The following is a 14,260-nucleotide window of genomic DNA, read 5'->3' as shown; positions in this document are numbered from 1 at the left end:
CTGCCGCCTCAAGAAGTGCCTCAAAGTGGGCATGAGGCGGGAAGGTGAATATTTCTTCCCTACTATGCTATCGCTCTCCCTCCCCGTGGCCGTGGCAGGAGCGCGGGTGCGGGTGTGCGAGCGGGGGGCGGATGATGCGCGCAGGGGTGCGCGGGGTGTGTGCGCCCCGAGATGCGCGGCTCGCGTCGGCGATCCGGGTCCCTCCGTATTTACATGCACATGTCAATCTCTCCCTCTGCCTGCACTCCATCTGGCAGCCCCGCGCCAGGTTTTGTTGTTGCTGCGGATGGTGGTTGGCGATGTTTTCTTTTGCTTTTCGGTTCGTGCCTCCTGCCCTCCTCCCGCTGCTCCCCACCCCCTTCCCCGGCCCCGCCGCTCTCTCCCCGTCCCCGCTCATTGTGCCCGGGATTTATCACCACGGTGCTCGCTACACGTTTATCGTGCGGTGCCCCTTCGCGTGTGCGTGTGTGCGCCTGCGGTGGTGGATGTGGTTTTGTCTATTGTTGGCATGAGCCCGGGGGTGGGGTGGGGGGAGATGCATCCCTCCGTACGAGATGTGCTCCCATTCAGCTTCCTTTCCCCCCCACCTCCCGCCCCACCGTTTCTCTTTAAACCCAAACACTTCCCGGTAGCTCCATTCCCAGGCTCTTTTTTTTTTTTTTTTTCCCTGAAAGAAAGATGAAGGACGTGTAAGTAGGCAAGGAAAGAGTAAAGGGGGGCGAACGGGGGGTGAACAGGGGGGAAATGTGGCACTGTCTCCCCTCTGCCGGTGCCCGGAGCGTGCGGCTCCGCGAGGTTTGGCCTTGTTTTCACTCCACGCGTTGTTCAAAGGAAAGTTTGGGAGCGAGCCGGGTTCCTGTGCTCCTGTCATTTTTTTTTATTATTATTATTACTATTATTTTTCTTTTTTCAGCACGCCGCTCGCTTTATTTCTTCATCAAACTCCACCCTCTCCTCAAAGCCTGCATACAAATCGCGATTTATAACCTATTTACCGATCCTTCTCCTCCTAGCAGAACTCGCGGCTGGCAGCAGGCTCCGCGCCCTCCAAGCGCTCCTCCGCTCCTTCCCTTCCCCTTCTGCTTCTCCAGCTCTCCCCGCGTTCCCTCGCAGGAAGGTCCCTGCCCTCCTTTTCCCCCGGTTCCCCGGTTTGGCCGCTGGAGTTTAACCCTAAGATTGAGCTAAAGGTGTCTGAGAGTCACAGCAGCCAAACGCTGCGTCCCGCTGACTGCTGCAGCCTTCATGGGCTATAACGCTGTATTTCGTGTTGCCACAAGAAAGGCAAGGGAGCCGCTCCAGACCTGAAGTGTGACGGCCTCGTTGGTAGCTCCAGAGGCTGTTGGTCTGGGACAAAAAAAAAAGAAAGGGGGAGGGGAGGGAAAGCGGAGGGGGGGGGGGGGGGGGGGGGGTTGGAAGAAGAAGAAGAAAAAAAAAAAACACCCCAAAACTTGGAATTGGGCTCACAGTGAATTGAAAAAACAGTGCCAAATTTAAGGCAGAGCCATGAGGCAGAGGTGGGCCGGGGGCAGAGGAGGAAAGGTGCGGCCCGCGGGACGCGTGGGAATAAAGGGGAAAGTTGTGTGAGCGTGCCGCGCCGGGACCAGGGACGGTGCGCCGTGCGGGTGTCCGTGCGGGGACCGGCCCGAGCGGCCGCGTCTCTCCCGAAGTTACCTTTGTTTACATGGCATGCGGCTGGGAGCGCGGTGTGGCACTGCTGGAGGGAAACACACACACACACACACACACACACAGGCTTTAAAAAAAAAAAAAAAAAAAAAAAAAAACTTTGGTCAGCGCTCGGGACTGGCGGCACGCTCACGCTCTGTGCGGAGATGGTTAATGAATCCGGTGTTTTTGCAGTTGCAAGCTTGTGCATTCACTGTGCAACGCTGACTGCAGGCTTTTGCAGTGGCGACAGCGCACCAAAGATATTAATTACACCGTCCCCTTTTTTTTCCACGAATGTTTGGCTATTGTAAGTGCGGACCTTTTTATCTCCTTTCCCCCCTTTTCCTCGATAATATTTAATCTTTCTCTTCCTTTCAGCAGAGGGGAACTTTGCGGGGCGGGGGAGGGGGTGCTCTCTGGACAGCTGGGCAATAAAGTTAGCGGTGGCAGCGGGGGCTGCGACCCGCTCGGCTCCGGGGGAACGAGGTGGTATTACTGAAGAATAGAGACGCGTTTATTTTTATGATTATTATGATTATTATTTTTTTTTTCTGAACAAGCAGCACAGCGGTTGACTTGTAAATCTCGGTGCCAGCAGCAGGGCGATCGGCCGGGATCCGCAGCGAGCCGGGCTGTGCTTAACAGCTGGCTGTGATTTTTAAACCCACTTTCTCACCGCCCGGAGGATTTCTTTGATTTTATTTTTACGTGCGGGGCTGCCTTTTGTCGCGGGAGGGGAGGGGGCCGCGGAGGGGGGAACGGGTTTGCCTTGTTTGCCTTGGCTCTTTTTTTTTTTTTTTTTCCCTTTTCTTTTTCTCGTGTCCTTCTTCCTTTCTTGCTTTCTGCTTCTTTTTTTTTCTTTTTTTTTTCCCTTTCTTTCTTTCTTTCTTTCTTTCTCTCTTTTTTTTTTTTTAATCTGTGCTTATGTTTGAAGCCTGTCTGTGCCGGGGGTGGGGGGTGCTTGGCTGCCGCTTCTGTGCTGGGGGTTCCGGGCCGGGCCGGGCCGTGCCGGGGGGGGCGATGCTGCTGCCCGGCCCCGCGCGGCTCCGGCTCCGTGCCCGGGTGTGCTGCGGCGGGGAGAAGCCCGGCATTGTCTCCGTCCGGCTGGCAGTGCCCGCAAGCCTCCAGGATGCACATTTCCTCTCCTTCTCTCCTTGTTTTTGTCAGCGGTTCAGCGAGGAAGAATGCCGCCCACCCAGCCCAACCCCGGCCAGTACGCCCTGACCAACGGGGACCCCCTGAACGGGCACTGCTATCTCTCGGGATACATCTCCCTGCTGCTGCGGGCCGAGCCCTACCCCACCTCCCGCTACGGCAGCCAGTGCATGCAGCCCAACAACATCATGGGCATCGAGAACATCTGCGAGCTGGCCGCCCGCCTGCTCTTCAGCGCCGTCGAGTGGGCCCGCAACATCCCCTTCTTCCCCGACCTGCAGATCACCGACCAGGTGGCCCTGCTGCGGCTCACCTGGAGCGAGCTCTTCGTGCTGAACGCGGCGCAGTGCTCCATGCCGCTGCACGTGGCCCCGCTGCTGGCCGCCGCCGGCCTCCACGCCTCCCCCATGTCGGCCGACCGCGTCGTCGCCTTCATGGACCACATCCGCATCTTCCAGGAGCAGGTGGAGAAGCTGAAGGCGCTGCACGTCGACTCGGCCGAGTACAGCTGCCTCAAAGCCATCGTCCTCTTCACCTCAGGTGAGCGCTGGGAGCACCCGGGGAGGGGGGGGGGAGGAGGGGACGTGGGGGGTGGCAGCTCCCACGCGCGTGGGGTGGGAGCGGCGCGGCCTGCCCCACTCTGTCCCCATAAACACTCACACGCATGGATATAAACATACGTATATATCCATCAAATTAAGTGGAGGCGGTGGAAACACGCGTGCACGCATGTTAACAATTTTTCCCGGTGATAGATGGTTCGAATTAACTGGCAGGAAAGTGCATTAACAGCGCCTTTGAAGTGCTCTGGTTGTAGCCTATAAGAATATAATACATCTTCTATTATTATAACCTGCGAGGGGGAAATTTATAAACATCAAAGGCGAACGATGCGAGGGAAATGTAGGAAATAGGAGCGAGGCGAGATAAGGGGCCTCGCAATGTCATTTTTTAATTATTATTCTAATTATCGCCACGATGGGGCTAATTGCCACTTTCTCCACTTGTTTGTTTTCCTTTTTCTCCTCTCCCCTCTCCTGTCTGGCCGGTTTGCTGTTTCGGGTTCGGTTGTGGTGCTGCTGTTGTGTTTAACCTTGTCTCCCCGCTCAGCGATACCCAAAGAGTCCCAATAAATCTGACTTAAAACCAGGGCCGAGGCAAAATTAAAAGCATTCCTGAACAAAGATGGCAAATCGTTCAGAGGCCTGGTTTAACAGTAAGCAGTTTATAATCCATCAATATCTGCTGCCTCCCATGCATGAAAAATAGTATTTACATTGTATTAAAATGACTCCTAAATTTGCACAATATTGTAATGTAGCAAATGCAGTATTAATATCGATTTGAACATCGGATAATTTATTTAGACAGGAGCACCTAATTTGTATGCAGGGTGGTCGGAGCCGTGTACTGTGACTGCCCCCTTCTCCTTCCCGTGCAAATGCAGGCGCTCCGCATCGGAGGGAATGCTTCTTTGCAGAGGATCAAGTGCAGATCTTAAAACAAATGGAAGATGTGCCGAATAGCCAGCACCACGTTTCGGTGCATTTTATCTTAATAAGTCTTCCTGATGGAAACATGTTTTTCAGAAGTGACAAAGAGATCTGGCTGCATTTATCAGGCGGGTGCAGCGCGCTGCAGCCCTGCGCTCCCCCCCACCCCACCCCCCATTCATTTATGGGTCTCATCAATAAGTGGGGCCGAGTGGGGAGAGCCCATCCCTTCTCCAGGACCCCACTCGGAGGAGTTACGCCCTGCAGAGAGGGGCTGCCCCGCACCCTTTTGGCAAAGGCTCGGGGGAGGAGATTGCCCCACATGAGGACATTTGGGGATTTTTTTGTTGTTGCTTTTTGGCTTGGTTTGGGCTTTGCTTCTGATTTTGTTATTATTCTTATTTCTCTCTCTCTCTCTCTCTCTCCCCCCACCCCCAGCCCCCTCTGCCCTCCTCAGATGTCCGACCTTGGCTGGAGAGGCAGCCAGAGGCTTCAGATGAGCCCCTCATTTACATATATTAAAAACAAATGTAATAATTGTTTGTGAGGAGAGAAGCCCCTTCCCTTGATGGAGCAGAGCATGAATGGGGGCTGGAGAGAGAATAATATTATTTTGGAGCAGAATCACACGGGGCACCTCAGAAAATGGAAATACAGCTGTCAGGAGTAATCCACCCCTTACCCCCATCCGCACATTTCCACTTTTCACTAAACTTGTTTTGATTGCTTAGCCAGAGGGGAATTCATGGGAAGCCTTGCTCAAAGTCATCCAACTTTTAAACAAACTTTGACTGATGGAAAAGACATTTTTAGGCATATTGTCCTAAGTCCTGAGGACTTAGCATTTAAAGCTGGCATGGGTTCCTCCCGTTGTGGTTTTTACATTTGGGCTCTGGATAGTATGTTCAATGCGTAAAATTCTGGACACCGTCCAACAGCTGGGTCGCGACCCAAAACCTGCTGCTTTTCTTTAGTTGTTATTTATTTATTTCCCCTTTTCCTCGTTCCCAGTTATTAGTTCCTACACCTTCTTTTCCTCCCCATAAATAAGCGTTTCCAGGAAGGGACCGGGCTAAATAACGCAAACCCAATAAATCTATTTGCAGTGCAATAAGAACTTTGATTTCTAGTTAGATGCTGGCTGATTACATCTATATTTCCTGAGCACTAAACTCTTCTGAAGGCGTAACATGAAATACATTCCCACCACTACAAAGGGGAAGGCAGGAGTGTGCTGAGCAGTAATGGTTATTTATTTACATAATTTCTTTTCCATAGACTGCAGGAAGAAATATAGAGCTTTCCTGTATTGACACTCCGCCGTATGAGAAAGTGAGGCGCACAGAATTTCCACATTAGCCCACTTTCTGCGATGGGGTAATAATTCACCCCTGGTAAACGTGGGCTGTGTTGTCTCTCCCATAGACCGCACCTCTCTGAGGGCTCAGCAAGCTGCACACCTCTTAATTATTATTATTTTTAATCCCCTCCTAAAGGGAGAATTAAGCCTCCCCACCGCCACCTTGGAGGATGCGATACACAACCCCAACGAACGCATCTGCCAGAGCGTTTGAAATAACCACAGCTCCATGGGTGCCCTCGGCATGAGGGTTGGGAGGTGAAGCTCAAACCCAGCCCTGCCTGCACCCTGCTGCAGCACCGTCCCCATCCCTGGCGCCGCTGACCTGTGGTATAGGTGGACCTGATAAATATTTTACTAACCTTAAGGGTATGACATATGGGGCATAAAGAGAGAGCCCTGCTAGGGTGTCAGTGAGACCCTTTCATATCGCATTGTTTGGAAGTTGAATAGGATCCTAGTGCATAATGGGCAGATAATGCATGTAAAATAGCAAGATATATGTAAATATGGAGTGTGATTTGTGGCAATCAACATATGAACAGGCCTGTGGTTTTGATATATGTTGCAAACAAGAACAGGCCCGAGCGTTTGATATATATATATTCTGCAACCTGGTGCTTTAGATGTGGGAAAATATCACTGCATTAAAGGTACAGTATGGATTAGCAGTGCAGCCCAGCTCAGATAATTGTACATCTGAGGGACACCAGGTCCGCGGCGCGGGTCAAAGGTGCCCTCTTCAGAAGTTCCTGAATTATGGCGTGTTTTATTTGTATTTTCGCTCGAGGCCACAGCATTGTAGATGAAGGTGCTCAGAAATCTGTGTGAGGCCACTTCTTGATACGGGCAGGCACAAACTTCAAATATCCCGTTGCTGCAGATTTTTTGTTGTTGTTGTTTTGTTTTCCTTTTCTTTTCTTTTTCTTCTCTTTTCCCCCCGCTTTGAATAATTTGTTGTGTCTTTCCAGGGTCATAATTCCACATTCACAATTTTGTAATGTCCTTTTGGGGGCCATTAACATGCATTAATTCATATACGGATCTATATATTAGCAAAGTCTGCCTTTGATCTGCGCTAAACCGCGCTGCCAGCTGACTGCCTCCCTCTGATCCTGACGTGTTGTCGGGCTTTTTCTTTTTCTTTCTTCTTCCCCCCCCCCCCCCCGCCCCCCCCCAACATATATATATATATATATTTATTATTAATCGGCGAAACAGTGTGGATGTCGCAGCCGCTCCCCTTCCGCAGCCGCACCGCCGCCGCCGCCGCGCTGGGCTCTGTGCGAGCGGGGGTGCAGCGCAGGGCCGCGCGGGGCACACGCGGGGCTGTGACCGCGGGCTGCGCGAGGTCAGGGCCCGCCCGGCTTTGTGTGCCGGAGCTCCGCGGGTCCCCGCGGGCCGGGTGCGGGGCGCGGTGCCCGGGGCGGGGCGGAAGGCTCAGCGCGGCATCCCCTGGCCGCGGCCTTCCCTTGCGGCTGATGCGCAGCCATGTCGGCAAACTCGCTCCGTGTGCGCGTGTGTGTGTGTGTGTGTCTGCGCGCGGCGGCAGCTCTCTCTCTGCTTTTTTTTTTTTTTTTTTTTTTTTTTCCTTTCCCCTATAATTTTCGCTCCCGTCGGCCTCTCTCCCGCCGCCGCTATTTACCGGGGATGAGCTCGGAAGGGACTCCGAGATGGGGGATGTCTGTCACACACTGTGGGGTGGGGGGGGAGGGGTGGGGGTCGTCAGGTCGCGGCCCCCCATACATCCGCGGGTGCGGTGTTTATTATGGGGGGGGGGGGGAGAGTGCACTGAGTGGGGGGGCTACGCGCAGCCTTGCGGTCCATCCATCCGCCGCCACTAACCGCTTCCCTTCCTCCCCCCCTCTCCTCCTCTCCCTTCCGCATCCCCCCGCCGCCCTTCCGCGGGCGCGCTGCGGCCCGGGCAGACGCCTGCGGGCTGTCGGATGCGGCGCACATCGAGAGCCTGCAGGAGAAATCGCAGTGCGCGCTGGAGGAGTACGTGCGGAGCCAGTACCCCAACCAGCCCAGCCGCTTCGGCAAGCTGCTGCTGAGGCTGCCCTCCCTGCGCACCGTTTCCTCCTCCGTCATCGAGCAGCTTTTCTTCGTCCGCTTGGTAGGTAAAACCCCCATCGAGACCCTCATCAGGGATATGCTACTGTCGGGGAGCAGCTTCAACTGGCCTTACATGTCCATCCAGTGCTCCTAGAGCCCGGCCGCAGCCCGGCGGGGACGCTGCGCGGCGGCGGAGGCGGGGGCGCGCGCACCGAGGGGCGGTCGGGGCGCGGGGGGGGCCCGGGAGGCGGACACTGAACAAAAGAACGGCGCGAGTGGGAGCAGAGGTGTGGCCGCGGTGGGGAGAGGGACGGACCTCGCGTCCGTGCGGGTCGTGGTGTTGCGGTTGGTCTTCGGTTTGGTTGGGTTCCGGTTATTATTATTATTTTTTTTTTATATATTTTTTTTTCCGGTTTTTTTTTTTTTCTTTCGGAGAGGAGGAAAAAAAAAAGATAATAATAATAAAAGACAAAAAGGCAAAAAAAAAAATTAAAAAAAATACAAAAAAATAAAAATATGAGTATTGAGGGGATATTAATCACACCTGAAGGGGATACTGGAGCTTCCAGGATTTATTGTGGACTGTTGTTGATATATGCTGTACAGTAACAAACAAAAACAAATCGCGCTGAAGCCGAACTGAACCTTGTGTAGAATGAGCAACAAAACCAACGAGCGAACAAACCGACAAACAATTCCACGCGCAAACACTTACCACGAGCATTGTTACTCATTTTGTAAAATATTAGTCTTTATTTTCATTTTTTGTAAAACTTAAGACATCGTATGCGCATAAAGGAAAGAAAAAAAAAAAGAAACAAGAATTAGGGGAAAATAACATTTTCCAAATAATTATAAAAAAAAAAATTGTCCTGTGTCTATGTATCTATATCTGTTTTGTATTTTTTTCTGGTTCCAAACCAGGTTTCCTGTGATTCTATACTAATAATTTTTGATATAACCCTTTGCTTCTTATAATGAGTGCGATATATGTTGTCGAAGCTGTTCTTCAAGAATTAAAATTGAAGTGAGAATTTAAACAAAAATAAAAGAATTTAGCAAAAAAGAAAAAAAAAAGAAAAAAGAGAAAAAAAAAAAAAAACCAACAACTTATCACCCCACAACCCACGAGTCTCGTTGCTTGAAACATGCCAACAGTTCACCAAAAAGAGAGAAGAATAATAATAGTGATAACCAAAACCTCTAGAGCCGCCTGGACCTTTGTCTCCTGTACCGGCCCTACAGGGGAGGACCGAGGCCCACGCACGTGTCCGGTGCGGGACGGCCCGGCCGGGGCACAACACCGCGCTGCCTCCTGCGGGACCGCGGGACGGGGCGCAGAGCGGCCGTGGCTGCTGCACCTCTCGCACCGACACGGTCCCTTTTCGCCTTTTTGTAGTTATTATTTCTTATTTTGCTGCTTCTACGTCTTCCCCCCTCCCCCCCCCCCCCCCCCCCCCCCCCACATTCTCTCTCTTCGCCCCAAGGACTCAGAGGGTGGCCGCTCTGCCCCAGCCTTGGGCGGGGACCCAGCGCTGTGCCCACGGCAGACACCTGCCCTGTCTCCGCACCCCACACGTATCCCGAGCGTGCTTTTATTTTTTGTTTTTATATTTTTGTGCCAAGGAAAAATTAAAGATCGTTTCCGTAATGGAGCTGCTGTGGAGGTGAAGGCTTCGCAGTGCTGTTTGGTCCCTGTAACAGCTTCCATGGCATTAATGTTTTATGGGATCCGAGACAGAGCTGTAAGAACACACGCTGCCAGGGGAGCTCTTTCTTAACGTATTAATAAAGCCGGATCTTTAAAAATAACACTACCCCCGCGCGCAGGCACCCCCCGTGCCCCCAACGAGCCCGGATGAGGCAGGTTCGTGGAGTCACGGGCGGTGTTCTTTTAATTTGCTGTCCTCCATCCTCTCCTTCTCTCCCTCTGCCCTCTCTCTCTCTCTCTTTTTGCATTAACAAGATCCTTCAACCCAACCCGCTTGGGGCTTTTAATATTCCAGGCGCAGCAGATCCGAGGCGAGCGCAGCTCCACGCTCACAGCCGGGTACCAGCGCTGCGGGCAGACGCTGCGCGGGGGCGGCCCACGGGCGCCGCTCGGGGATAGCGGGGGCCGCGGGCGGGGATGGGGCGCATGGATACCGCTCTGTCCTCCGCCCAGGTGGGGCTCCCGAGGGCGGGCCAGACCTTCGGGGTGCTGAGGGAACCCACCGGCCGCAGGCTGGGATGGGTGGGTAGGTGGGTGGGAACACGGGGGGACCAGCAGCGGGGGGTGAAGCAGAGGAGCTAAAGCGCGCGCGCACACACACACAAAGCCACAAAACGCGACAACAACAAAAACTCAAAAATCATTAAATGTTATAATAATAATAATAATAAAAAAGAAACTACAAACGAACAGGGGTAGTGGAAGAGAAAGGCAGCACTCGGTGGCTTCCAATGAGATGTAAATATATTCATTACAGTGTTATCCCACTGATGAAAACAGATAAACTTTTTTTCGTAGGTCAGAAGAGTATTTTTCAATTAATTTTCATATTTATGGATAATTATAATGACCCACGGATTGCCAAGAAACGTGCAGGTGTGGGAGGAGGTGTGCGGGATGCGCACATTTCCATGTATGTGTCCGAAAGAAGTGTTCCGATTAAACTTTGCTGACACGACGGTGCTGTGTGCCGAGGTGTGAACTGCCCTCTCCTCTCTGCTCTGCGGCTCTCCCTTCCGCCCCGTTGCAGCCCTCGGGCGTGCGGCTGAAAATACCGCGCGGCCGCGGCACCGGGCGGTGCTCCGCGGGGAAGAAGAAAAAAAAAAGAAAGAAAGAAAAAAAAAAAAGGAAAAGAGAAAAGGAAAATAAATGTGATTGTGTAGAGGGGCCGGCTTCCATCCACGAGTTCCCGCTGACTCGCCCGTGACCTAAAATACACTGCTTTGAAGCCCGCTCCTTGATTTGAACCCAACCGCTCTCCTGCCCTGCTGGCACGCAGGGATGCACGGTCCCTCCGCACCCCTCATCGCCCCGTCCGCGGACAGAGAGCAGAGCGGGGGTCAGTGGGGGCCCGAGCCCACTCCTCCCACCCCAGCCCCGAGCGCGGCGGCCCGCAAAGGGTCCTCCCCCTCTCAGCTGTCTGCACGCCGCCCTAAGAGTCCTCTGGCCTCCATCAAACAAATATTTGGAAATACCCCTAAATGGAGGGTCGAGCCCAGCGGGGGCGGGGGGCGCGGGGTCAGCCCTGCTCTCCCCGGCGGTGCTTAGGGCAGAGCTGCGGTCGGGCTGTGTGTGGGTGGAGGAAAGGGGGTGCGGGGAGTGCGATGATGCCCCTTCTCGCCGCCTCCACCTGCGGGTCAGGGGGCTCTGAGAGAACACTCCCGCTCCCACAGGGGTCAGGGCCGCTGCCCCCCGGGCCCTGCGCCCGCTTCGGGTCGGGGGAGCGGGGCCTCTGCTGCTGGTAGCGATGGAGGTGTCAGCGCGGGGGTTCCAGGTGCCCGGGGCGAGGAGGGGCCTGCTGGGCCGTGCCTCGGGGTCACTCTGAGGGACAGCAGAAGTGATAACAACAGACAAAGTGAAATCCACCATCGCTTTTCGTGTCACGCGAGCGGGACCCGCCTGGCTGTCTCCACGAAGGAGGGAGAAGACCCTTTTAGCAGACGGACAGGGCTCTTCGGATTTTATTTTCTTTCCTTCTTAATTTTTTTTTTTAATTTTTATTTTTCCCCTTTTTCACCCAAATTACCTGCGGCGTATAGCACTCAGCCGTCCCCTCTGTGCAGCAGCAGCCGGGCGAAGCGGATCCGTGTGGCCGCAGGGGGGAGGCGGCCCCGCGCTGCTGCCGGGATGGACCCACGGCCGGCGGACAGACCGTCCCTGCAGTCTTGACCGCGGACCTCCCCAGGCTGTGTCCCCCCCGTGTGTGTGCGCAGCTGTCACGGGCACTGCCGGAATGCCCCCTCCGGTTTCGTGAAGCGCTTTGGCTATTCAGATTTTGGGAGGGTGAGGGTTTGATTTGCCTTTATTGTGTGTGCGATTTTTGTTTTCGGGTGGGTTTTTTGCTTGTTTGTTTGCTTGTTTGTTTCTTCCTCTTCTGTTCCCAGACTCCCATCCCGTCCCCTCCATGCTTATTGAGGCAGACGGTGGCCAGTGCCCACCGCCTTTCCCCACTTCCCTTTCAGTTTCTTTCCACCTTAGAAAGCCGTGACCCCCACTAAACGTGCAAATACATTTTTAAAGCCTCCTTCTACAACTGGCCCCGCTGTCACTGGCATTGACACGATCTTTTTTTTTTTTTTTTTTTTATAAACAACTTCTCCTCACCCCTAAGGTTTACCCCACCGTGTCGGGGCGGCCGAGGACGGTCGTTCTGCGGCGATACGGGAACGCAGAGGGAACCACAAACAGGAAAATGTCACAGGGCACAGAGCACGTCCACGAGCGAACCTGCGGGTCCCCCCGCGCCGTGACGTGGGGATCCCTCCTGGAGAGGCGTTCTCCAGGAGAGTGAAGAGAAAAGAGAGAGGAAAATGGGGGAAGATAAAGGGGGGAGGGTTGGGGGGGGAAGAGGGAGGGAGGAGGTGAGCGAGTGGGGAGATGTGAGAGTGCAATTGGAAACTAATAAAACTCTTGTTAAAGTGCTTGCTCAGGATCCATGGCGTCACCAGGTCCTTTGCTCGCGAAGCCAAAGAGTTTTATTCCTAAATGAGTTAAAGAGCCATTTACCTCTGTCGTGTTCTATTCATCAAGCCACAAGTCGAGAGTCCCTAACATGAAACTATTTGTTTGCTTACACAACCAGCTGGGTGCAATTTCACGTCTGAGATATCTATCTGAAAGCGCCTCTCATTTATTATCCCTCCTTGTCAGCGAATCCATTTTCCAACTTTCCCCCCACCCCCTCGCCCCGTCCCCATTCACTGCAGGCTCCGGTCTTAAACGGTCCCTTAAATTTTTCGGCACCTACACCCCCCTCCCCTCCCACCGGCGCACAGAGCCGGGGAAAGGCTTCACGCCGTGAAACTCGGAGAGCTTCGACCGAGCTGCTTCCCTGTCCTTCTCCATTTCTCCCTCACCCCGCAGGCCTGGTTGCAGCAGAACGGCTTTTTCCCCTTTTCCCTTTTGATCGGACTTCACCACGGGGATGCCCGGCGCAAGGTGCAGCCGCCGGGAGATGGATGCACGGAGCGTGCAGTGGGAAGGGCCGAAACCGCTGCGGGGACCCGGCCCGGCCTCATCCCGGCCTCGGTGGTCCTGACTCCGCGGGGGCCGCGGGGCGGAGGCGGCGGACTCGGAGCCCGGGTGGGAGCGGGGGCGAGGAGGGACTTCGGGGTCTTTTCTGCCACCCCACGTGGTTCCCACCAGAAATACAAAGACGCTACGAGCAACGGGCCCGGCCGGGTTTCAGATGTAATTGCGAGGAAAGAAAACAATTAACAAAAGGGGCAGTGGGAAACTGTATCTCCCCTCCCTCCCTTTACCCCCAGTTTTGAAAAGTCGAGATAATGTGAGCAGTGTTTCCATCAGGGCACTCTGGCCAACAAGAGACCACTGTCAGCGATGGCCGTACAGCAGTGCACACACGTCTCCTCCTCAGAGCCCTCCGCCCTGCTTAAAGCCGTGGATCAAACCCACAACCACAGGGCACGACATCTTCCCAGTTGCTACAAAAATAAGAAATAAAAGGAAAGAAGGATGGGATGGGAGGCGCGGCAGGCGGGCTGCGGGAAGATGCGGCGTGCGGCGGGCCGGGAGCCGTCCCATTGTCCCGGGCTCAGAAGACCTCCGCTGCCCGCAGGGGCTGCACACGACGCCTCTCGCCCGAACCCCGCGAGCCCCGGCCACGGCCTCGGGTCCGCACTCGATCCCCACACAAACGTCCACGCATGTCCGGGTCACAGCGTGTTGCTTCAGCCCAGGACAGCGCAGAGGTGCCTGGGGCCCAGCCGACGGCCATCGCTCCCTCCCCGCCGCCCTTTGGCTCCCCAGGGGACCATCAGTCCCCCCCTCCTTTTTTTGGGGGGGGGGCGGGGTGTTTTATTTCACCATTACTCAGCCGCTGTGTGTGCTGCGGGACCGGGCCCACGCGTGACTCCATGGACAGACAGGCGGGTCCCCGCTTTCGTTCTACTCTGGTCTTTTTTTTTTTCCTCCCTCGGGTTATCCTGGGGAATCAGGTCTCTCCTGAAGGTCTGCACCCGCTCTGCACAAAGAGACAGAAGAGAAGGGGTTGGGACTCAGCTCCGAAGGCCAAAGAGCTCTTTAAACCCCCGGGCTGCAACCACACCGCCGCTCTGAGCGGCGCTTCAGGGGCCGGAGAGCCGCGCAACTCCCGACACAGCGCTGCGGCTCCGTGGAGCGATAAATAACGCCGCTCAGGTACTTTTTCTTTCAGAGAACCATACAAATTGGCCCGTGTTGACAGATGTTTGTCACTTAGTAACTTCTTTCCAAGTTTTTTTTTTTTTTTTTTTTTTTCCCCTCCCTCTTCCCTCCTCTAAGCCTTCTTCCGAGCCCGCTTTGTTGTTTTAAAATATG

At 54.3% G+C, this 14,260-nt stretch overlaps 1 protein-coding gene across 3 annotated transcripts in view; it reads left to right on the top strand.

Annotated features, from left to right (window-relative positions):
• The window catches only part of NR2F1 (nuclear receptor subfamily 2 group F member 1), a 14,053-nt gene extending 1,731 nt beyond the window's left edge, over positions 1 to 12,322 (top strand). The window contains exons 1-5 of one of the 3 annotated variants that reach the window (XM_046905538.1): positions 1 to 44; positions 2,836 to 3,363; positions 7,605 to 7,792; positions 11,482 to 11,725; positions 12,054 to 12,322. The exon at positions 1 to 44 is cut by the window's left edge and continues 1,731 nt beyond it. In XM_046905538.1, coding sequence (XP_046761494.1) covers positions 1 to 44; positions 2,836 to 3,363; positions 7,605 to 7,792; positions 11,482 to 11,725; positions 12,054 to 12,307 — 1,258 coding nt within the window. In that variant the 3' untranslated portion in view covers positions 12,308 to 12,322. Of the gene's footprint in view, positions 45 to 1,870; positions 1,976 to 2,835; positions 3,364 to 7,604; positions 8,621 to 11,481; positions 11,726 to 12,053 lie in introns of those variants that run through there. The other 2 variants (XM_003643066.6, XM_004949405.5) reach the window with 2 other exon arrangements.
• The last annotated feature ends 1,938 nt before the right edge of the window (positions 12,323 to 14,260 follow it).

Source organism: Gallus gallus, chromosome Z (assembly GCF_016699485.2).
Source record: "Gallus gallus isolate bGalGal1 chromosome Z, bGalGal1.mat.broiler.GRCg7b, whole genome shotgun sequence".
Classification (NCBI taxonomy): Eukaryota; Metazoa; Chordata; class Aves; order Galliformes; family Phasianidae; genus Gallus; species Gallus gallus.
The sequence above is the reverse complement of the archived record's forward strand: the minus strand, read 5'-3'. Positions and strand labels throughout refer to the sequence as shown.